Source organism: Mesocricetus auratus, unplaced genomic scaffold (assembly GCF_017639785.1).
Source record: "Mesocricetus auratus isolate SY011 unplaced genomic scaffold, BCM_Maur_2.0 Super-Scaffold_100050, whole genome shotgun sequence".
Classification (NCBI taxonomy): domain Eukaryota; kingdom Metazoa; phylum Chordata; class Mammalia; order Rodentia; family Cricetidae; genus Mesocricetus; species Mesocricetus auratus.
Window position 1 is genome coordinate 3,466,595 of NW_024429227.1, and position 25,226 is coordinate 3,491,820.

At 41.6% G+C, this 25,226-nt stretch overlaps 1 protein-coding gene and 1 long non-coding RNA gene across 2 annotated transcripts; both read left to right on the forward strand.

Annotated features, from left to right (window-relative positions):
- Positions 1-15,458: 15,458 nt before the first annotated feature.
- On the forward strand, positions 15,459-18,495 carry LOC121136129. The gene is made up of 4 exons (XM_040735808.1): positions 15,459-15,752; positions 16,814-16,877; positions 17,764-17,908; positions 18,299-18,495. The coding sequence occupies exons 1-4, from the start codon at positions 15,508-15,510 to the stop codon at positions 18,493-18,495; spliced, it is 651 nt and encodes a 216-aa protein (XP_040591742.1). The 5' UTR covers positions 15,459-15,507.
- A 449-nt stretch (positions 18,496-18,944) lies between these two features.
- On the forward strand, positions 18,945-21,633 carry LOC121132777. Its single transcript, XR_005873256.1, has 2 exons — positions 18,945-19,415; positions 19,842-21,633. It is a non-coding gene; the product is annotated as an uncharacterized LOC121132777 (long non-coding RNA).
- The last annotated feature ends 3,593 nt before the right edge of the window (positions 21,634-25,226 follow it).

Below are 25,226 nucleotides of genomic sequence, written 5' to 3' on the forward strand. Positions count from 1 at the left end.
ATCCTCTCCAACATAGCCTGTCAACAGTGTTTTTTGATCTTAGCCATTCTGACAGGTGTAAGATAGTAATCTCAGAGTCTGTTTGATTTGCATTTCCCTGATGGTTAAGGAGGTTGAACAATTCCTTAAATGTCTTTTGGCCATTTGAGATTCTTCTGTTGAGAATTCTCTGTTTAGATCTGTACCCCCATTTTTAATTAGATTATTTGGTATTTTGATGTCTAGCTTCTGAGTTCTTTATATATTTTGGAGATCATCCCTCTGTCAGATGTGGTGTTGTCGAAGATCTTTTTCCACTCTGTAGGCTGCCGTTTTGTATTATTGACAGTGTACATTACCTTACAGAAGCTTCTCAGTTTTAGGAGGTCCCATTTGTTGATTGTTGCTCTCAGTGTCTGTCCCACTGATGTGCTTCCCTGTGCCAATGCATTCAAGGCTGCCTCCCAATTTCTCTTCTGCCAGGTTCAGTGTACCTGGATTTATGCTGAAGCCTTTGCTCCACTTGGACTTAAGTTTTGTGCATGGCAATAGATATGTATCTATTTGCAATATTCTACATTTTGACATCCCGTTATGCCAGGACCATTTGTTGAAGATGCTTTCTTTTATCAATTGTATGATTTTGGCTTCCATGTCAAAAATCAGGTATTCATAGGAGTGTCAGTTAATGAATGTCAAGGTCTTCAGTTTGATTCCATGTGTCAATGTGTCTGTTTTTATGCCAGTACAAAGCTGTTTTTATGACTATGACTCTACAGCAGAGTTTGAAGTCAGGGATGGTGGTACTTCCAACGTTCCTTTATTTTACAAGATTAAGTTATCCTTTTTCCATGTGAAGTTGAGTATTGTTCTTTCTAGGTGAAGAAATCTTTTTGGAAAATTTGATAGGGATTGCACTGAATATGTAGATTGCTTTTGGTAAGATTGCCATTTTTAGTATGTTGATCCTACCTATCCAAGAGCATGGGAGGTCCATATTTTGTTTTCTCCTTTAATTTCCTTCTTTAGAGCCTTAAAGTTCTTGTCCTACAAGTCTTTCACTTGTTTAGTTAGAGTTACCCCAAGATATTTTATATTATTTGTGGTTATTGTGTGGGTAATGTTTCTCTGATTTCTTTTTCAGGCCATTTATCATTTCTATATATCAGGGCTATTGATTTTTTTAGTTGATCTTGCATCCTGTCCATTACTGAAATTGTTTATCAGTTGGAGGAGTTCCCTGGTAGAATTTTTCTGGTCACATATGTAAACTATCATACCATCTGCAAATAGTGAATGTTTGACTTCTTTATTCCAAATTTGTGTCCCCTGTCTTTTTTTGTTGTCATATTGCTGTTGTTAGAACTTTGAGTGTTATATGGAAAGAGCAGACATCTTTGTCTTGTTCCTGATTTTAGTGTTTAATTTGTTGTTGGCTGTTGGTTTGTTGTAATTTGCTTTTATTATGTTTAGGTATGTCCCTTGTATCCTTGTTCTCTTCAATACCATTATCATGAAGGAGTGTTGGGTTCTTTTGAAGGCTTTTTTAGCATCTAGTGAAATTATCATATAGTTTTTCTTTTTCAGGTTGTTTATATGGTGGATTACATTGACAGATTTTTGTATGTTGAACCATCCCTGCATCTCTGCGATGAAGCCTACTTGATCATGGTGGATTTTTTTGAGTACTTGGATTCAGTGTGTCAATATTTTATTGAATATTTTTTACATCAATGCTCATAAGGGAGATTGATCTGTAATTCTCTTTGTTGCATCTCTATGTTGTTTGTGTATCAGGATAACTGTAGCCTCATAAAAGGAGCTTGGTAATGTACCTTCTGTCTGTATTGTTTGGAAAGATTTGAAGAATATTGGTGCTCGCTCTTCTTTGAAATTCTGATAGAATTCTGTACTGAAGCCATCTGGTCCTGGGATTTTTGTTTGTTTGTTTGGGAGACATATAATGCCTGCCTCTATTTCCTTATGGGCTATAGATCTATTTAATGTATCTATGTGGTCTTGATTTAATTTTGGTATGTGGTACCTATCCAGAAATTTATCCATTCCTTTTACAATTTCCATTTTTTAATACAGGTTTTTGAAATATGTCCTAATTGTTTTCGGGATTTCTTTAGTGTCTGTTGCTTTGTCCACCTTTTCATTTCTCATTTTGTTAAGTTGGATATTTTTTGTCTGTCTTTTGGTTCGCTTGGATAAAGGTTTGTCTATTTTGCTGAATTTTTCAAGAAGCAACTCTTTGTCTCATTGTTTCTTTGTATTGTTTTCTGTGTTTCTATTTTATTGAATTTACTCTTCAATTTGGTTATTTCCTGTTGTCAGCTCATCCTGGGTATGTTTGCTTCTTTTTGCTCTAGAAATTTCAGGTGTTCTGCTAAGTTGCTAGTGTGAGGTTTTTCCAAATTATTTATGTGGGCACTTAATGGTATGAACTTTCCTCTTAGCACTGCTTCCATAGTGTTCCATAAGTTTGGGTATTTTGTACACACATTTTCTCTTAATTCTTGTAAGTCTTTCATTTCTTTCTTTTTTCTATGACTTGTTACTGATTCAGTTGAACATTACTCAGTTTTCACGAGTTTTTAGGGGTTCTGCAGTTTGTATTGTTGTTGAATTCTAACTTTAAGTCATGGTGATCTGATAAGATATAGGGGATTATTCCAATTTTTTTATATCTGTTGAGATTTGCTTTGTGACTGAGTATGTTATCAGTTTAGAGAAGGTGCCATGAGGAGCTGAGAGGTAGGTATATTCTTTTTTGTTTGGGAAGCATGTTCTATAGATGGATTTTAATCCCATTTGAGTCATAACATCTTTTAGTCCCCTTATTTTTCTATTAGATTTCTGTCTGGCAGACCTGTCCACTGGTAAGAGTGGGGTGTTGAAGTCTCCCATCATCAGTGTGCAGTGATTGATATGTAATTTAAGCTTCAGTATTGTTTCTTTTACATATTTGGGTACCCTTGTATTTAGGACATAAGTGTTCAGAATATGACATCATCTTGATGTATTTTTCTCATGGTAAATATGAAATGTCCTTCTCTATCTATTGATTCATTTTAGTTTGAAGTCTATACTTTACATATTTACATATTACAAGCTACTCCAGCTTGCTTCTTGGGTCCATTTGATTGGAAAATTTTCCCAACCCTTTACCCTGAAGTAATATCTACCTTTGAAGTTGAGGTATGCTCCTTGTACATAGTAGAAAGTCAACCCTTGTTTTCTTATCCAATCTGTTAGTCTAGGTCTTTTTGTTGGTGAATTGAGTCCATTGATATTAAGACACATTAATGATCAGTGATAGTTAATTCCTGCTATTTTTGGATTTTTTTGTTGGTGGTGGTATTGTTTGTTTGTTTGTTTTCTTTCTTTGGAGTCTACTGGTGTGAAGTTATATACTGCCTGTGTCTTTGTGGGTTCAGCTTAGTTCTGTGTGTTTGAATTTTCTTTCTAGTACTTTCTGTAGGACTGGATTTGTGGATAGGTATTGCTTAAATATGGTTTTGTCATGGAATATCTTGTTTTCTTTATTTATGGCTATGGAAAGCTTTGCAGGGTATAGTAGTCTAGGCTGGAATCCATGGTCTCTTAGTGTCTGCACAACACCTTTCCAGTAGGGTATTATAACAAGTACAATGTTATTCTTATTGGTTTGCCTTTATGTGTTCCTTGGACTTTTTACTTTGCAGCTCTTAATATTCTTTCTTTATTCTGTATGTTTAGTTTTTTGATTATTATGTGTCAAGGGAATTTTTTGGTTAAGTCTATTTGGTATTCTATTAGCTTCTTCTATCTTCATAGGCATGTCCTTCATTAGATTGGAAAAGTTATCTATGTTTTTGTTGAATTTATTTTGTGTGCCTTTGAGCAGGTACTCTTCTTGTTCTATCCCTATTATTCTTAGGTTTATTCTTTTTGTGATGTCCCAAATTTCCTGGATGTTTTCTGTTAAAATTTTGTTGGCTTTACCATTTTCTTTTACTGATGAATCTATTTCCTCTATTGTATCTTCAACGACTGAGATTGTCTCTTCCACCTCTGTTATTTTGTTCATTGTGCTTGAATCTATAGTTCTTGTTCATGTACAAAGATTTTCCATTTCCAGAATTCCCCTGTTTCCTGTTTTCTTTATTACCTCTGTTTCAACTTTTAAATCTTGAACTGTTTTCTTCACCTGTTTGATTGCTTTGTCTTGGTTTTGTCTAAGGGATTTATTGATTTCTTCCAATTGTCATTCATCTTTTCTTCAATTTCTTTAAGGGGATTTTTCATTTCCTGTTTAAGGACCTCTATCATCTTCATAAGCTTATTTTAAGATCATTTTCTCCTGATTCTTCTCTGTTGGGATGTTCTAGTATTGCTGTTATAGAACCACTAAGTTCTAATGGTGCCACATTGCTCTCTATGTTTTTGGGTGTATTCTTGCACTGGTGTTTACATATATCTTCCTCAAATTAGTGCATGTGGTTCTGCTGGCTCCAAGATTGCTCTTCCTCCAACTGGTGAAGATAGCATCTGTGTTTCCAGAAACAACTGATGTCACTGGGAATTTTTGGTGTAGGGAAATCAGTGAGTGATTTGTAGATTACATGGTCTAATGGGATGGTGGTGTAGAGGCCTGCCTGTAGGTGGCTTGCTGACTGCTTGGATAGTAGGGCTGTGCTAGGTTGGGGAGGGCCCTAGAACCTATAGTCAGGGCTGGCCTGGTGGGAGACTAGGCACTTACCACTTCATGCATTCTTTTCAGATTGTCATTGAATGAAATTGTAAGCAAGGAACTGTGAAGTTTGTGACAAGCCTGCAATTGCTTAACTTAGACTGTGCCAATCTGTCTTCAAAATGACTGCATCATTTCTTACCAACTCTAACCATGTGTGCAGTGACAGTTGCTTCATATTGTAACATATACTGGGACTTTACAGATCTTCAGCATGGTCATATTGGATGGGCATTTGCTTATGTAGGAAGATGCTAAGGATAATTACAGCCTTGGCTACATAGTGAGTCAAGAAATATGATATATCTCCACCAAAGAAGAGTCTTAACATGAAAGTGACTCAGACTGCAGCTGCTAAGGAGTGAATGGAGCTAGTAATGAAAGCTTAATGAAAATGATTCATACCATTGAAAATGACAGTTGTAGATCCAGCAATTCCACTCTTAGGCATATACCCAAAAGAAGCAAATTCATACAATAAGTACATCTGCTCAACTATGTTCAAAGCAGCATTATTTGTAATACCCAGAACCTGGAAGCATCCCAGATGCCCCTCAACTAAAGAGTGGATAGAGAAAATGTGGTACATTAACACAATGGAATACTACTCAGAGGAAAAAAAAACCAATAGAATCTTGAAATTCGCAGGCAAATAGATGGTACTAGAAGAAACCATCCTGAGTGAGGCTACCCAGTCACAAATATGGTATGCACTCATATACCTATGTATTTTGGACATGGAGCATGGGATTACCAGCCCACAACCCCACATCCAAAGAGTCTCAGAAACATGGAGGACCATAAGAGAGATATGCATGGTACCCCAGAGAAGGGGAATGGGATGGGATCTCCTTAATGGATTGGGAACATGGGGTGAGAGGAGGGGAAGGGAAGTTTGGAGAAAGAGTGGGGGAGAAAAGGAGAGGAAGATGTAGGGGAGCAGGAAGGTTGCATCAAGGAGACACTATAGGTTTGAGAAGAAATATGGCATCCATACCTCATATGCATATATCCTTAATCACATGAAACCATAATCTCCAGGGCCAAATCACAGGTTGTTTTGGGGGGTGTCAATCACTAGTCATATCTTAGTGCTGATGGTTATGTGGCCAAAGAGTAAAAAGCTACACTGGTTTTGTGTATGTGAGACTGCCGCGGAGAGGAAGGAAAACCCTGTGCAACAAGTCCAGTCCCGTAACAAGCAGACACAAGTGTGGGCTCCTTGTTTGTATAGATCAGGACACCAGCCATATTTGTCTCCAACACCTTGTGCTTCTTCACCTATCACACCGCCATAAGACATGCATCTTGCCAGTGTTGTAATGTATTTGTACACTATGAAGAGTTATTACTCTGACTGGGGTAATAAAAAATGAATGGCCAATAGCTAAGCAGGAGAAATAGGTGGGAGTTCTGGGCAGAGTGAGGAACAGGACAATGAAGGCACACTGGAGATGCCATGGAATAGCAAAGTAAGTTGGATACTCAGAGTGGGAGAGAGGTAAAATCCATGTACTACAACATAGAGTAATAAAATTATAGGTTAATTTAAGTTATAAGTGTGAGAAGCCAAAGCTAAGGCTGAACTTTCATAAGTAATAATTAATCTTTGTGCCTTTATTTGGGAGCTGTGGACACAAAGAAAAATCTTACTACATACTACAGGCCTGGACACAGCACTCTCTATTTGAGAGTGAGGGCAAGGCTTTGGGTAATCTCACTCAACAGAATCCCAAGAGTGACCAGGACCACATCCAGTTTGTCATGGGCAATGTTTGAAGCCTGGAAGGCTGCTATTCTGGAAGGTGAAATATATATGGGCTGGATTGAACTGAAAAGAAACAAATGGGCCAATAGCATTCTATGGAATGTTGTCCAGTATCATGAGAGCAAATGGGTTCAGCCTGACTTGCCCACACTTGGAAAACACAGGGTCAACAGTATCTTTCATTTATCCATATGTCCAATCATCAACTACCTGTTCAGCCAACACTTATGCATGTCAGGGTACTGTCTCTTTTCAATGAATTCCCTCATGACATGGTATTTCTGTGACCACCTATGGATGGCAAGCTTCCTTCATACCAACTGTACCTGCAGCTCGTCCTCCCTTTTTTACTTCATCTCCTCCCCATCCTGTTTCTCTTTGTCTCCAAGTGCCAGACCTCTTCATGTGAATCAGAAGCTATGGACAATATTGACTACATCAGAGGTGGGTGAGTATCAGTGTCCACCTCTCAGCAAGTTCCCTATTTCTCATATCTATACATGGCTGTTGGAACTCCCCTCTCATTACCCACAGCTCAATTGCCTTAGTAAATTCCAAATACCATAACTAAGTTAACAACCTTCACTCTCAGTACTGTGTTGGATTTAGTACCAAATACTAAGGAGACTGAGGCAGGAAGATTCATGGGCTCAGGAGTAAACCTGTTCCATACAGACAATGTAGCTAAGTACATATGAGTAGAATACATACACATGTGAGCATAAACCATAATATGTGTTGCCTACAAACAGAAAATTTCCCCTCAGTTTGGTGAACATTATGTTCATGGCTGCAATGCCAGCATATTTACTGTGTGGTGAAGGCTAACTTATTCCTCAAACATTGCAGCTCTGTTGTCTCTAAACAGAAGAGATGATGGTGTTCATGACATGGTGACTCACTAAAGGTCCCAAATCATAATGACATCACATTGGACACGGAGATTCAATATATGGATGAGTCATTATGTTTTGAAATATGATAATTTCATAACAAGAACCTAAAAGTACTATGTCATCTACCAAAGTTGCCAAAAACTGAAGATGTCTTCACCAATTACATCTATAAGTTAAATGTCATCTATGATTGACATTCAAAAAATTTCATCAATTCATCTATTTTTGTTCCAAATTTATCTCTCAGATAGGACTACTCAAGTCTATTAGCATTTCAAGTGGTGGAATGGGGTTGGGACTTCAGAAGAACCATTTTAGTTTCTGTGTATACTGAATATTTATATGTATATATATATACATACAGACATATATACATACATACATATGTGTGTGTGTGTGTGTGTGTGTGTGTGTGGAAATTTCCACAACTACTCCATAAACACTGAAATACAACAAGAAATATTTTATCTTGGAAAATCATCAATGACTCATGTTCTGAAAGATTTAGAGGACATTTCATCTATACAAGATTCCAGAATCCATCTTTGAAAGGTGCACCAGGATATCCAGAAAATGCAAGAGCTGGTGCCTTCACCCAGAGCTTAGAGCATCTCTCAGGGTGTCTCTCAGTTCCACAACTCACCAATTACCTGGGTGAATTTGGTGACTCCAGAGTAAAGGGAGGGTTGCTGGTATATTAAAAGGAACTTGAGAAGAGTTCTATGCCTTCCACAGAGGCTAAAGGTGAGGCAGAAATGGTGGACCTGACTTGGCACTCTCTGCTCATTGGTTCTTGTAATATCTACCTTGTCAGTTCAGTTCAATGACCTTGCTCTTTTGCAGCAAACTCTCCCACCTACTCCACTTTGGATCTTAATTCCTGTCTGAGCAAGGTCTCTATTCTGTCTCCAGTAAATGGCACCCAGTGCACCCTACTGTAGCACAGACACAGGCCTGGGAGTTCATTATGCCATTGGACTGACTTCCTAACTGGTTAAATGGCATGGCCTATGGGCTCCTGCCTTTTCATCTCATTTAGGGCAGACTCTTAATGGAATATAGGACACCTTAAATTAAACTGTTAAGTTCTGCAGAGTCATATTCTGAGACAACAGAGAGGGAGTAACATATATTTTTGGTTGTTAGCCTAGCCTTTAATGGCTGAGCCATCTCTCCAGCCCAAGGGAGTAACTCATTGACATATCAGAAGAAATTGTAGGAAGTGTGTGTACTCAAATCCATTACGAGGGCCTGTGGAATGACTCAGCAGGTAAAGGTGCCTGCCTCCAAGCTGATGGCCAGAGTTCAACCCTAGAAGCCACATTGTTGAAGGAGAGAACTGACTTCAAATGCCCATACCAAACCCAGAGTGTCTTCTCCAAATCAAAGCATCACTGATAAAGGAGGAGGTCACCCATACTGAGGAACCAGCCCAGTAGTAGTTGATCTGTGTTGTGCTGGACCTGCAGGTCAGGTGACAGAGGAGCAGATGGATTGTATACTTCAGGGCTTTTGTAGCTGTTGCTGCTCCTGGACTTTTGGATAATAATAACATAATACATTCATGCTGCCAGATACCTGTGTCTGTCACTCTCTAGGAAAGATCAGTGACCTGGCAGCCTTTGAAAGGCATGGAGTTAGTGAGACATACAGAAACTCCTGGTGCCCCACATGACTCAGTTTACTTCAGAGGTCTCTTCGTTCCCCTTACCATGCACCTAGCCTGGGGCAAGGGCAGGTTGGATTGCAGAGCAAAGGGCATGTGTGCTCTGGTACTTTAGCAACTCTGGGGACCTTATCAGAAGTTGAGCCAGATTCACTTCATGCCCAGGGTGTGTGTGTGTGTGTGTGTGTGTGTGTGTGTGTGTGTGTGTGTGTGTGCAGCACTTACCCACTCCTAGTGTAAACCCTTGACCTCCTCCTGGGCCTCTGCAATCTGATAGTGTAAACTTTGTTGTCCTTTTCCTGAGTCTCCCAGTCATATACACTGAACTAACCTCACCTGTGAACTCTGTGTGTGTGTGTCACCAGGCTCTGAGAGGTCACCAGGGTTCTCCATGCAGTAAGATGTGTCTGACTCACTCATAGCTACTCTTTGGAGTATACTTTGTCTGGATTCCTGGGCTTAGACAACTGCAAGAGGGATGGAGTGTCCCTGTCTTCTTCTGTCTTATCCTGACCTGTTTTGTCCACTTACAGATGATGCCCAGGATTACCTAGGGATGTGCTAGCTGCATGTTTTGTGACACACCTGTAGTTTCAGAATGAGACTCTGAGATAGTAGGCCAGTTTGGATTACATACAATATTCTGCCTAAAAATCAAAACAAATCCAAAAGTAGAAGAAGAAATTTGTTCACCTAATTTCATTTTCACCAAAGGCTCCTGTTCTGGAGTATGGCTTTTTAGCTTCCATCCACTAGGACATATTTCTCGATTACATAGGGTTCATGGAGAGTTTTCTTTGAAGAAAAAGCATTGTGGGTGCAGGCAAGCTCAAAGAAGGACAATTTCCATAGGTTTTGTCTGTTGTAATAATTGTCAGTCATCACAGGCAATTGCCCTTAGTGAGATGCATGGACAAAGATGCTGTCTGCTAGGCCATTGTTTGCAGGCAGCAAGTCACAGAGACAGGGTGAACACATAGATTCAGAATGATGTTAAAAAGTCACTGCTGAGTTGCTGCTGCCTTATCCTCATCCATGAAGATGGCACCAAAGATTCTGATTCCCCTGCATCAGAATGAGGAGAGTTGCAAAAGAAGAGACACTAGGCCAATTTGAGGTGTTTAACTTTTCTTGTTGCAACTCATCAGGTCTGCCAAATTCTGCAATGTCATAACTAGATGCTATGGCATGGGAGATGCCAGGGAGGTGACAGCTGGTAGAGATGACAGAGTAGAAGAGGGATCTCACTGGGCATCTCCCTGCACTCCCAGGCAGAGAGGATCAGGACTGCTTAAGATGAACATCATCCAAAGCAGGGCATTTTCTGAGGTAAAGAAGAGTTAGCAAACCCATGCTGCCCAAACACTTTTATTCACCTAATGTCAGGAATTAGAGCATTAGGGTTTTTAGGTCCTTGGGTGACTCTGTGTCATCTCCTCATTTCCTCATCCCCACCACAGCAGGCTGGAATTTTGTGTGTTTCTCGCAGCAGCTGTCATGTTAGTGCTGGCTTACACAATGGTTTATGTGTGAGACAGAATGTGTTTCTCTGTGTGTGATTGTGTCTATGTCTTTCTGTGTGTATCTCTTTGTGTTTGAATGTGTGAGTATCTGTGTTGTTGAAATCAGTTGTAATACCGCCTCTCCCCACCTCCATGGTCTGTGAATACTATGCAGTTGGTATTCACATGATTAGGACATTTGTGAATATGTTTGACTGTGAGCTGTGTCCTGGAAGTGGGATAGGAACATCAGAAGTTCCAGAAATGCCCACAAGTAGAGATCCTATCCCTGATTCCCTGAGTACAAATCCAAGGACAGAAGAGTACTTCTTACTTCATAGATTTCCAAGAACACTTTGGTTCAATTTGATACAACAATTCTCCTTCATCTCCCACATTATTAATTAATCTTCTGGCTTTATTTGTGGTCCATACACTTCTATAGACCCTATATTATAAACTTCCTCTTCATTAAATTATACAAGCATGACAAATGGTGGCCAATCTATGTTCCCCCCTAAGCATTAAAGGGTTCTATTCCCCATCTTTTAGGTCCTGAATCTCACAAGGACCCTGCATATGACAAACCTGTCACATCCAAGGATACTATCTTTTCCTGGTTTCATTAATTGCTTTGAAGCCAACCATAGGGCATCACCAAAATGATGGTTCTTGAATGCCAGTAGTCAACACCAGGTAGCAGAGAGCTGAGGAAGAGCTTCAGCTGTCCTCAGGAGCTGAGCAGAGAGAAAAGCCCTGCCTTTGAGTGAAGTAGAACTGATGCCTGGATTTTCCACTAGGGCAGTGGCTCTCAACCTGTGAATTTTGACCACTTTAGGAGTTGAATGAGTCTTTTACAGAGGTGCTATATCAGATAATTTGCATATCAGATACTTACATTGTGATTCATAACAGTAGCAAAATTAGAGTTATGAAGTAAAAACAAAAATAATTTTATGTTTGGGGGTCAGCACAACATGAGGAACTGTGTTAAAAAGTTGCAGCATTAAGGAATTTGAGAACCATTGAGAACCTGAAGACATTATTGAATTTCTGCTACACACACACACACACACGAGAGAGAGAGAGAGAGAGAGAGACAGAGACAGAGAGACAGAGAGACAGAGAGACAGAAGAGCCAGAATTTCAGTGTCTTTCAAAGAAACTTCCATGAACTAACATGTAGTGTCCCCTACACATTTAAGGTGACCATAAAAGACAAGGGATATTGAAGTTGGACTCACTGCTCTAGGAGTCTTGATAGCACAGAGGAATATTGAGGATGAAGGTCACACTTAGATTCCTTCCCTTGTATTTCTCTTCATCTGTGGCATCTTGAGTATGTACCTATTCACAGAAACTCCATGGCTTCTCTTGTGAGAGCTTTCTTCTCCCTGATATTCAGTCCAATACCCACATTGTGTTGGTGAGTAAAAAAGGTCAAGGGATCTTAGTGACTCCATGTACAAGGACAGGGATCCTGGCATTCCAGAAGGACTTCAGATGCCATGATGGGTCTATCTAAGACACCAGGGAAGGAGAGGAAACTGCAGAGGTGTCTTTGCACTGCCTGCTATCTATTGGCTCCCTGAGCCTTCTGCCTTATCAGTTCTACAATAAGAACTTTGCCCAGCTCAATCACATTTCCACACCCATACACCTAAAGGTACAAATTCCTGCCTGGGCAAGGCCTATTCGTTCTGTTTTCTGTTGTTGAGCCTGTCACCTTGCAGCAGCAGAGACTTAGTTCTGAGATTCAACCATGCCACTCAATAGATTTCCTGGATGGCAGTATGCTGTGGCCTGTGGGCTCCTGCTTCTCCTTGTCCATGTCCATGGTGAGACTGTCTAAATGAGCAGGGGGACAAGGGTGAGAGCTGTCAAGTTTTGCAGAGTAAGACTGAGCTTGTGGGGGGGAGAATCAGGGACAGAACAGCTGGTGGAGACGACAGATGAGAGTTAGGGAATTGTACACTGTTTAATGCCCTCAACAAAGCTCACAGAATGGGCTATATGGTGCATGAAGGGTCAGATATATGTAAGGTTAGCATGTAGTGAGGAGCCAGCAGGGGCAGAGAACAGGAGGGAGGGACATGTCCCTCCTCAGTGTGTGGTTGTGATTAGACCTCCTAGTGTATGTGAATAATGATAATAATTCCTTCCTAATGCCAAGCTTCTATGAGCCTGTTATATTGCTGACAAGATCAGTGCCCTGTTAGTTTTGAAGAGGGATGATGGACAAGGTTCCTGGTCCTACGTAATCCAGAAGGCATCATACCCACATCCCAAAACTGAACTGAGAAGACACATGTACTACACTGACAATGAGGTAGGAGTTCCTAAGTGTGGCTGCTTATCTCTCCACCTACAGTTCAAGACTCAGTCAGCCCCATCAGGGACACCCACACTAGGCAGCTGAGAGAAGCCTTGTCCATGTGAAAGATGGGGCACCTGGTGTCTACACCTTCCTGGGAATTCCCTTTGCCAAGCCACCTGTAGGACCACTATGCTTTGCACCCCCATGTGTCCCCTGAGCCATGGAGTGGTGTCAGATATGGGACTTCTGTGCCTGCCACGTACGTTCTGGTGCTCAGGGGACTTCTGGCCTGAGATCTAGTCCAGAACTGCAGTTTTTACTTCATCTCAGCTCTAGAGCAGCTTTCTGTCTGTGCTAAGGGCAGTGTCCCATGCAAGTTTTCAGTGAATGTGCTGAAGAGTAGATTGGAACTGCTCTGTCAGGCTCCTGAGTGAGAGCTTGACACCTGTAGAGAATTACCTCCAGGTACTGCAGTGAGGGGTGGAGATTATGATGATCACCAAGACCATCCATCATCCAAGTGCCACTGACTAAGGAATAGGTATAGCTGCTTTCAACTATGAAAAGATTATGTAGAAGAATGAGGTACTATGAGAGTGTGGAGTGAGAAGAAGAATGTCTCACTACCCTATGGTATTGTCCATTCATTCCTGTAGTTCTCATGTGGGCACAGAACCCCAGTACTTAAGTATCTTAGTTTGTGTTCTGTTGCTGTGATAGAGGACCCTGACAAAAGCAATGTAGTGAAGAAAGATTTTACTATGGGTCACAATTCCTGGTTATAATCAACCATAGGTGGCAACCACAGGTGAGGAAGTTTAAGTGGGTCGATCACATCACATCCATAACCAGAACAGACTTTAAAGATCACATGCATGCCTGCTAATGCTTCACTTTGTATCTCCATTCTTACACACTTCAGAAGATCTTCCTAGGGAATAGTGTCTCCTACAATAGGCAGTTATTTATATCTCATTGAACATAATCAAGATAATTTTCCACAGGCATGCCCAGAAGCGATCAGGGTCTAGATCAGTGGTTCTCAACTTGTGGGTTGCTATCCCCACAGGGGATGAATACCAGATATTCTACATAACATATATTTATATTACTATTCATAACATTAGCAAAATTACAGTTAAGAAGTGGCAGCAAAATAATTTTGTGGTTGTGGGTCTCCACAACATGAAGAAGTGTATGAAAGTGTCAAAGCAATAGGAAACTTGATAATCCCTGATTTACACAATCCCTCATTAAGATTCATTACCCAGGTGATTCTACATTGTGTCAGTCAACAGTCAAAACTAACTACCACACCAGCATTTAAACAGTACAGAAGTGATGATGGTCAATAGAGGAAGACAATCAATTTTAATAGAGGATGCCAGCAGTCTCCATACTAGCTCTCAGGATATTAATATCCAACCCGAGGAATACCTAATGTCCTGCTCTATTCTCATTTCTACAGACCTGGTGGCCTTAACTTTGCTAGGAAGGGTCTTTAGAGAAGGGCCAAAATTTATCAGGGCATCATGGGAAGTATTATCCGAATGTGGCTGAGAAAAAATTCAGACTAACATTTATGTTTGACCACTACATGCATATCTTATACTGTCTCCCATTTTTCCTAGGTGTCTGAAAACTGATTTGATTATGTCACAAGTGTCAAAAGAGAGGAGCATTATCATGCCTACCATCTCTATGTCTCAGGACTGTCTGTATCTCAACGTCTACGCACCAGTTCATGCCCATGAAGGTTCTAACTTACCTGTGAGTGTGAGACTGTGGACAGCTGGGGAAGAGGATGTTTCTTTTTCTGGAAGATAGAAAGGCACAAAGCAATTCAGATATCCACTGTAGTTTAGACCCTGATTAGTTGTCTTTCCTTATTGGTTTCAAGAAGGTCATCTCAGCCATGGTGAGCTGCTGAAACTTGTGTGTGTGTGGCTTAGCACACTGAAGTTCTTAGAGGTAAGAAGCACTAGTCTTTAGTTAAGCCAGAAATTCTTCTCCCAAGTTGAACCAGGCAGACCCACATTGGGAAAACGCTCAAGGACTGCACATTGACATCACCAAAATTTCCATCTGCAGGTTATCCATTGTACAAATGGGATCTGATGTCCTTTTTGAACAAAAATCAGGAAAGACACACATGGAGACACTACTATTTGCTCTACTTAGATGTTTCTGAGTGATGATCTAGAAACATTAAACCATGCTGAGATTTCCTGTTGGGGAAGTGCAAATGAATATATGCTTATATGTCTACAGTACCCCATCTGTGGACTACATTCTGAAATCTCTAGGATATCAATATGTATGTCAACCTGCATAGAGAAGAAACATTTGATAATCTTGTAGGCAGCCCAATTGTGCTCTAACTGGGTATGTCATCTGTCTTGATTTCTTCAGGTGATGGTGTGGATCCATGGTTGTGCATTGGTTGTAGGAATGGCTTCCATGAATGATGGATCCATACTGGCAGCTACTGAGGATATAGTTATTTTCTCTATCCAGTATCGTTTGGGTATCCTTGGCTTCTTCAGATAAGCCTGGGATGAGACTGGGTAATGTTACGTGAGTAGAACATGGACCGACCTGTGATTCCTGTTCCTGCCACTTCACAGCACTGGAGACGAGCATGCCAGAGGAAATTTGGGCTACCTGGACCAAGTGGCTGCCCTATGCTGGGTCCAGCAGAATATTGCCTCCTTTGGAGGCAATCCTGGCCAGGTCACTATTTTTGGTGCATCGGCAGGTGGCTCAAGTGTGTCCTCACTTGTCATGTCCCCAATGTCCAAAGGACTCTTCCATGGAGCCATTATGCAGAATGGAGTGGCTCTGCTACCTGACCTTATCTCTGACACACCTGAGGTGGTCTACACAGTGAGTATCTTCATCAATACCAGTCCCTACTTTGCTGCTTCAGGTCTGGCCTGTGGCAATCTGTTAATATGTTAAGTGGGGGAAAACAAGGTTCATGGCAAATAGCTGCTTTCCAGTAGTTTATGAGAGGCATAAAATTAAGTATCTACCTAGCTCTACTTCATGTATGCTGAGAATATATTATATGACAGCAAAGCTGTTTCTCTGACTTCCACTATTGACAAAACTCATACACATGGTTTGCTAGTTTGCTTCTTATTACTGTGATAAAGACCATGGCCAAAAGCTGCTTGTGGGAAAAATGTTCAGTTCAGTTTACAGTTTATAGTCCATATTGAAGGGAAGTCAGAGCAGGCACTCAGGCAGTTCCCTGGAGGTCAGGAGTGAAGCCTAGGCCAGGGAGGAACACTGCTTACTGCCTTGTTTCCCATGGCTTCCTAAATTTGCTTTCTTATACAACCCAGATCACCTGCACATGGGTTGTACTGTTCAAAGCTGGATGGGCCCTTCTGCACCAGTCTGATAGAGGCATATTCTCAGTTGAAGTTCCTCTTTCAATATTGCCCTGGCTTGTGTCAACATGATGAATAAATATGTAAAAAGACACATGGATTGAGGGAAAGGTGAGTGGTAGAAATACTCACTCTGCAAGTGTGAGGCTCCAAGTTCGAATAAGTTTAGAGGTGATACTATGTTTCAATATTCCCAATGCTCCTATGGACAGATGTGAAACAAAGACTATGAATCTCTGGAATATCAAAGTTCAGCTAAGCTGATGACAAATGCAAACAGTGAGTAAGGTGACGGTGATACCTGAGGATGTTCTCCGCAAATTAGACTCAAAAACAAAACAACAATTAAGCAAATATATAGGCAGAAATGGTCCCTGTCCCAAATGTTACCTTTGTGCAACTGAAAATATGAACAATTCTACTTAAGTCATTTCATACGCAACAAAAAGTAGGGTGTGGTATTTGGAGGCAATGACATTGACTTGAAATCAAGGAAACTCTGTTCCCAGCTGAGAAAGATGAGCAAACCAGTGTCTGTTCTATTTACAGATGGTGGCAAACTTATCAGGATGCGAGGCCAAGGACTCAGAGGCCCTGGTACATTGCCTTCGAGGTAATACTGAAGCAGAGATTCTGGCTATCAACCAGGTTGTGAGAATTGTGTGGACTGGAGGACCTGGTCACTAGGATGTGGGGTTGCCAATACTTACTACTCTAACCAGTTAACTGGTATCCAAGGTTTGGTGTTCTTTTAATCCTGTGTGCAGAAATAATAATGTCAGTTTCTCCTGGAGTGAGCCTGGGATGAGATAGGAAATGGGGAAATAGCATGGGAGTTCTGTTCTATATTCTACTAGGTTCTGACAGTGGGCATTGGAATATTTATGTGATTGGTCTTCAGCCCTGACACTTAGTGCCCCATAGGTCTTCATGATAATCCCTGCTGTGGTGGATAGGGTTTTCCTACCTAGGCACCCTTGGGATCTGTTAGCCTCTGTGGATTTTCACCCTGATCCCAGCATTATTGGTGTAGACATTGACAAGTATGGCTGGGGAGTCCCCTTGGTAAGGCCAAGTACTAAATCCCTGGGAACCCAAACTAAAAAGGAGGGTGGGGGGAATGCAAAGAATCTTTGGTCTAGAGCCAAACTACCCTATACTGAAAACTCTCCTCTACCTCCAAGGTCATGGACCTTGATCATGTCATAAAGACCATAACCAGAGAGACCCTGCCAGCTTTTCTGAAGAGCAGAGTAGCATACACGGTGAGAGACCTTGGCTCCCGTCCTTATAAATAGGGTTTCCATATATTATTCTCAGATACAACACCCAGAAATGAAGGCTAGTGTATGTGTGTGTTTCTGTGTGGGCTTACCAAAAGCTTGTGCCTTTCTGCATATACCCTGTTTCATCCCAGGCCACATTCCTTACTAGGAGGCTATTGCCTACCTATCCAATGTCCTGACCTACATCCATCTTCCTGATTCCTCCTGGTGTAGAGGCTGCCTCCTGAATGTAGTGACCTGCTAATGCAAGAATACATGGGGGATGTTGAGGACCCCAAGAACCTCCCAGCACAATTCAGAGAGTTGATGGAGGACTTCACGTTTGTGATTCCTGCACTCCAAGTAGCATATTTTCAATGTGAGTATATCTTTAACAAGACCAAGTGTGGGGGGATCTCAGAGCTGTGGATCCCAGGTGAGCTCTGTAGTTTCCAGGCCTGGCACATGTCTTGATCTTGTCTCTGATACAAGATATTTGAGGACACTTACTTCAGTAAATCCTCAAGTCTAGTGTAAAAGAGTGACATTTTATTCAGTTCCAAAGGAGTAAATATGCTATTTAAATTTGGGGTCTTGTCAAAACTACTCATCTGGGAATGACAGGGTCACTATTTCCAATGATCCAGTCTGGATTTCATCACTTAAATGTGATTCAAGATAACTTTAGAGTAAGGTTTCTTGTCACCATTGTTCAGTAGGAAATCTGCATGTGAGAAATCAATACATCAGCATGTGCTCTCACTCACAGGTTTTCATGCTCCTGTCTACATCTATGAGTTCCAGCACCAGTCCAGCTTCATCAAGAATAAGGATGCCAGACCATCCCATGTTAGGGCTGACCATGGTGATCATGCTGTCTTTGTGTTTGGCTCTGACTTCTGGGGCTCAAAACGTGAGTCTTCCTTGTTTCTCTTGAGCAGAATGGAACCTCTGATGGATTCCTGAACTCTTTTTTAATGTTTTTATTTAAATTAGAAACACGAATGCTTCACATGTCAATCACAGATCCTTCTCCCACCCTTCCTCCCTTGTCCCTCCACCAGCTCCCCAGTCCCCCCACTCAATCCCCACACCATTCCCCTGTGAGGGTGAGGTCCTCCTTGGGGGGATCTCTAAAGTCTGTCATTTCATCCAGGGCAGGACCTAGGCCATTCCCCTTGTGTCCAGGCTGAGAGAGCATCTCTCTATTTGGAATGTGCTCCCAAAGATCATTCATAAACCATGGTAAATACTGATCTGCTACCTAAGACCCCAGTGATTTCTGTTGCCTCCTCACTGAGACTACATTCATGGAGTCTGGATCAGTCCCCTGTTTGCCTCTCAGGCATCAGTCTGGGATTCAAGAGCACCCCATAATCCAGTCAGCTGTCTTTGTGCATTTCACCATCATGATCTTGACCCCTTTGCTCATTACGCCTCTATCTCTGTCACTAGGTTCCAGGAGTGATTACTGAACTCTTAGAACAGTAGAGGAAACTGGGGCTCTGGAATTGAACTGGATCACATGTTCACCATTTTTGAGCTAAAACAAAGTAAAAGAAACAATACAAATTGTAACAGGATTAGACTACAAACCTCCCTCTTCTAGTTTGTGCTAGAAGGAAAGACAGCACACTGGGGTAGACACGAACCTGAGAGAATTCAAGTAGAGGCTTGCATGGATGCTGGGTTAAGTGTTGATGGAAGAGAGTATACACCAGGCTGATCATTCAGGGTTGGGCTGTGGTTGTTATAGTAGAGCATGAGTTTCACCTGCATGAGGTATCTAGAACTTGTCTCCTTCTGTCTGCAGTTGACTTCACTGAGGAAGAGAAGCTGCTAAATAAGAGGATGATGAAGTACTGGGCCAACTTTGCAAGACATGGGTGAGAACATGTCCCTCCCTCACCTCCTATGCTTTTGTCTCCATCCAGGGCTCCCATGTGCATATGCCTCATTAGCAGGCATGGTCCTTAATTACACCATAGTCTTCTCCAACCCAGGCCATATTCAGGCAGATATTTTTAGCTTTTGGTTACTGCTCAATTCACAGAGACCTGTTAGCTGAGTCACAATATTGTGGTACTGTTCTTTAGATTTTTCCCTCTGAGAGGGAGACACAAAACTAGACATCTTCCATTGCTTCATATGAAACCAACACTAGTGAGAGACACTTGTATTCTCTATCAGTAGACCAGTCCTTCTGTATACTCAGGAACTTGGCCTACTCATCTATTTCTCTGACCCAAATCAAGGGATCATGTCTTGGATTAAATTGGCCTCACCCTTCCCTGTTGGTGTCATATCCACAGGAACCCCAACAGTGAGGGTCTACCCTACTGGCCTGAGTTGGTCCATGATGACCAGTACTTGAAGCTGGATATTCCGCCTGCTGTGGGCCGAACCCTGAAGGCTAGAAAGCTGCATTTTTGGATGAAGATTCTTCCACAGAAGATCCAGGAGCTAAAGGGGGCTCAGGACAAGCATTCAGAGCTTTAGTGACCTCTGACAGTACAGATGCACAGGGTGAGTGCAGATGGAGTAATCCTGAGGTTACAAAATTCATTTAATTATTTTTATGCACTCCAAACACTCACATTATCCTTCCTAACCCTCAGCACTTGCCCTTTCAGTCATGTATTACAAACCTTCTATGTGGTACTAATCCTTCTGGATCCATTTTATTAGATTTTTTAAATGGTCCTACAACCATATGGATGTGTGTTCCCCTCATCTTCTTTAACACTTCACTATTTTAGACTCTTTTCTTTCTTTCTCTTTCTTCTTTCCTTCCTTCCTTCTTTCCATCATCTTTTCCCCATCCTCTATCTCCTCTTTTCCAAGCATCAGACCCTCTTCCAATGAATTAGAAGCTTCAGGCACTGTTGACTACAGGAAATCCCATGTCCTCTCTCAGCAAGTTTGGGTCTTCTCATATTTCTAAGTTGCCAATAGAAAACCTGATTTCCCCAAGCCCTACTGCCTACATAATTTCACAATGTTGTTCCCAGTAGATAAAAAACTACAAATTGGACTCTTAATGTCTGTGGCCTCAGAATTTTGGAGGCTGAGACAGATGGATTACATAAGCTCAGGGCAAGATAACAAGACCCATATCTCAGAAACTAAACAAAAACCATAAACCTCACTAAATATTACAAGCAGTAACACATGTACAGATTTTTTTATATTGAGAAATCCTTGCTCAAGACACCCACAGATTTGCTGTGTGGTGAGAAACATGTCACTAGATGACTCAAGGATTACATTTTGTGCTCTTTTCTGGTACAAAGTACAAACAATGGCATTCCAAGGACAACATTAGGTCACTGTTAGTGAGACTGACCATGCAGTTTATTTCCATTCTCTATGTAGAGCATATATTGACATTTCTACTGTTAGTTTGTTTCTACTTTACAGTCCTCTATATACACACTAAACTTCCCACAAGGAGTTATAATATGTTTTAGACTTTAATAATTGTCTCATTTTAGTAGTTTGAGTGTGGATTGTTTTTATAAGTCTAGGGACTGAATTTAGGGCTTGTCCATGTTAGGCAAGTACTCTACCAGTGAACTATACCACCACTCTCCTGTGGATTGTTTAAATACAATTCATCTCTTTTAGGTATATGGGTTAGTAAGTCTGAGAAAATTCTCAAGGCATGTAGCTGCCAACACATTATATTTAGAACAATGTCCCCACCCCACCCAAGGCTTTCCTCAGTTCTTTTGGTACTATTCACTACCCTTAGCCTGGTTTCAAAGTAGCTATGAGATTACTTTATCTTGCTGTATTGGGGGCTTGTTTTGAATCTAGTATAAATAGAATGTTTTGTGAATGTATGTTACTTGGAATGTTTTTGTTTCCCTTAATTGTGGAATGTCATCCAAGTGTGCATGCAGCAGTTTCTATCTACATACCTAATCTATACACAGCTGTTTTACTTGCTTATTTTCTCTTCTTTTGGGGGGACAAAGTCTCTATGTATCCCAGGTGGGCCCTGAACTCATGATCTCACTGCCTTGGCTTCCTGAGTGGTTGAATTATAGGTGTGGGCCTCCAATTCTAGGTTTTGGTTTAAATAAAGTATGGATATGCTTACACATGGTTTCATGTTATATGTATTCAATTTTTTGGATTTAAAAAACCCTAGATTTGAATTGTTATGTCATGAGACACTTCTGATAAACAATTAAAGAAGATGTAAGGCTATGGAAGTATCTCAGTGGCAGAGAGTTTGCCTTATATGTACAAAACCCTGGATGTGATACCCAGAAACATGGAAAATAAAATGAATCCCAATCATATAATATAGGCCTGCCATCTTAGCTACTCAGAGGGTTAAGGTCAGGAATCACAAGTTAAGAACTTTCTGAGATATAAAGCAAGGTCCAGGCAAGGTAGGGAATTAGTTATGGCCTCTTTCCACATAAGAAGTAAAAAAACTGAAAAAAACTCTACTTTGAATTAGTGGGTTATTAAGTATCAGTGAGGAGCAGGAGGAAAAGTAGGAGGAGAAAAATAAGAATAGCAATAAAAATAGTGAAGAGGAAGAAAGAAAGAAGAGGAAGAGGAAGATTAAGGAGGAGGAGGATGAAGAAGAAGAAGAAGAAGAAGAAGAAGAAGAAGAAGAAGAAGAAGAAGAAGAAGAAGAAGAAGAAGAAGAAGAAGAAGAAGAAGAAGAAGAAGAAGAAGAAATAATGAAACTGGAAGGAGAACAAGAAGGTGGGGCCTGAGGGTCTTAGGAATGATAGAGTTAGGGATGCATATGACATTTTGTATTCATATACAAAACTAAAAAATAAAAATCCCATGGTTCTTGGAATACAGCCCAGTGGAAGATCACTTATCTGACATGCGTAAGACCATAGATCCAGTTCTGTGTCCCCTCTTTAGGTGCTTTTGGGGTAATTGTCTACACTGAAGCTGGTTGACTGTTAAATTTCCATGTCCATCTCTTACCAACCACCAAGTCTTCTCCTAACTACGAATGACTTATAACACTTCTGCAGACCCACAGCCCTGCTGTCCTCACCAGTTCAACCTGCTACCTAATTCTGTCCTGAGATAGATGTCTGTGGCTCAACTCCTTGGAAGATTAAAGCCAGAGAGTTTGGTGATCTCAGGAGCTAAAGGGCTACCCATTCTATGTACATACTCACAGTTTTCCCTCTCTTCTTTTCTCCCATCCCCTCCCCTGGCCTCCCCTTTACCCCCTTATTCATCCCCTCCTACTCTGTCTCCATTCAGAAAGGGACAGACTTCCAATGGATTACAACAAAGAATGGCACTTTAGGTTGAGGTAAGATCAACTCCTCCCTCTTGCCTCAATCTGGGCAAGGATACCCAGCATGGAGAATACATTCCCCAAAGCCAGCTGAAGCACCAGGGAAGGACCCTGATCACACTGCTAGGAGTCCCACAAATAGACAAAGCTACACAACTGTCACACACATGCTGAGGGGTTAGGACCATCATGCAGGTTCCTTAGCTGTGGACTCAGCATCTGCCAGCTCCCAGGAGCTCAGGTAAGCTGTCTCTGTGGGTTTTCCCATCATGACCTTGACTACCCTGGCTCTTACAAATCTCTCCTCCTCCTCTTTAGCAGGAATCTGATAGCTTGACCCAGTGCTTGGCTATGGATCTCGGCATGTGCAAACATCAGTTACTGGATGAAGGCTCTCTGATGACAATTTGGGTAGTCACCATTCTGGTTACAAAAATGGCCTGTTCAGGAAACCTCTACCCTATTGCCAGGAGTCTTAACTGGGATCATCTTTGTGGATTTCTGGTCGTTTATCTGGCACCATGTATCTCCCTAATACTGAAGAATCCCCCCATCAAAACCCCTCTTTCATTATTATCCTGCTTTGTCCTGCTCCCAACCCACCCAACAAAACGCCTCGTGTCCTATCCCCCATCCCTCCACTGCCCCGGCCCCACTTACTCAGGAGATCTATTTCCCCTTCCCTGGTAAATCTATGTGTACCTCTTTGGGCCTTCCTTGTTACCCAGCATCTCTGAGACTGTGAATTGTAGCATGATCATCCTTCATTTTACAGCTAATGTCCATTTACAACTGAGTGCATACCATGTTTGTATTCTGGGTTGACTCACTCAGGATGACTTTTCTACTTCCATTCAATTGTCTGTAAATTTTATGATCCATATTTTTATCATTTTTTATTTTAATTTTAATTAGATTGTTTTACATGTCAATCCCAGTTCCCTCTCCCATCCTCCCGCATTCCCCTTCCAATACAGCCTCCCACCCTATTGCCAATTCCTTCCTCATAGGGCATACCTAGAGTCTGTCATTTCACTCAGGGTAGAGTCTAGGCACTCCCCTAAGAGTCCGGGCTGAGAAAGCATCCCTCTTTGTGCTATTGACAAACAATAACAGTATGCATTCCAGGGATAGACACTGATCCACTGCTCAGGGCCCCATAGGTTGCACAGGCCTTCTCAGTGACACTCACATTCAGGGGGTCCATGCAGGCCTCCCCGCTTTCGGTCTGGGGTCCAAGAGCTCTCCCCTGTTCAGATCAGCTGTCTCTGCTGGATTTGCCAGCCCATTCTTTGTCAATTTGCTCATCACTCCTCTCTCTCTGTCACTGGGTTCCTTGGGTTTAGTTCAGTGCTAAATTGTGTGTGTATGCCTCTGCTTCCATCAGTCACTGGATGAAGGCTCCCGGAGGGTTATAGACATCAAGTTCATTATCAGGAATGGGCATTCGAGGTAGTCTCTCCACTATTGCTTAGCTTGCCAAATGGTGTTACCCATTTAGATAACTAGAGGTCACTCTGGTGCCTGATCTGTCTTCTAACCTATGATTCACTCTTCCCCCTATTCTACCGCCACCCACTCAAACTTCCTGTTCCCCCATTACCTACTCACTCTTCCTCTTCTCCCCCTCTCTTCTTCCCAGGTCCCACTCCCCCCCACCCCTCGCCATGTTCCCCATCCATTCAGGGGATCTTGTCTCCATCGTCTTCTCTTGGGTACTATGCCAATATGCATATCTTTTAGGTTCTTTCCTGTTTCCCATACTCACTATCAGTGGAAGTGCAAACTGGCACTATCCTGATCCACGTCTAAAATCCATATATGAGTGAGTACATACCATGTTTGTCTTTTTGCGACTGGGTTACCTCACTCAGGATGGTTTCTTCCAGTGCTATCCATTTCCCTGCGAATTTGAAGATTCCATTGTTTTTTTCTGCTGAGTAATACTCCAATGTATAAATGTACCACATTTTCTCTATCCACTCTTCAGTTGAGGTGCATCTAGGTTGCTTCCAGGTTCTGGCTATTACAAATAATGCTGCTATGAACATAGTGGAGCAGATGCAATTGTTGTATGAACTTGCGTCATTTGAATATATGCCTAAGAGTGGAATTGCTGGGTCTAGTGGTATATTAATTCCCATTTTCCTGAGGAATCTCCATACTGATTTCCAAAGAGGCTGTATGAGTTGGCACTCCCACCAGCAGTGGAGGAGTGTTCCTCTCTCTCCACATCCTCTCCAGCATAAATTGTCTTCGGTGTTTTTGATTCTAGCCATTCTGACAGGAGTAAGATGGTATCTCAGAGTTGTTTTGATTTGCATTTCCCTGATGGCTAAGGATGTTGAGCACCTTCTTAAGCGTCTCTTGGCCATTTTAGCATCCTCTACTGAGAATTCTCTATTTA

Coding starts and splice junctions, on each gene's coding strand:
- LOC121136129 (XM_040735808.1), top strand. CDS start 15,508: ATGCCAGAGGAAATTTGGGCTACCTGGACCAAGTGGCTGCCCTATGCT. Junction 15,753..16,813: donor CACCTGAGGTGGTCTACACA/GTGAGTATCTTC, acceptor TTCTATTTACAG/ATGGTGGCAAACTTATCAGG. Junction 17,909..18,298: donor CCAAGTAGCATATTTTCAAT/GTGAGTATATCT, acceptor TCTCACTCACAG/GTTTTCATGCTCCTGTCTAC.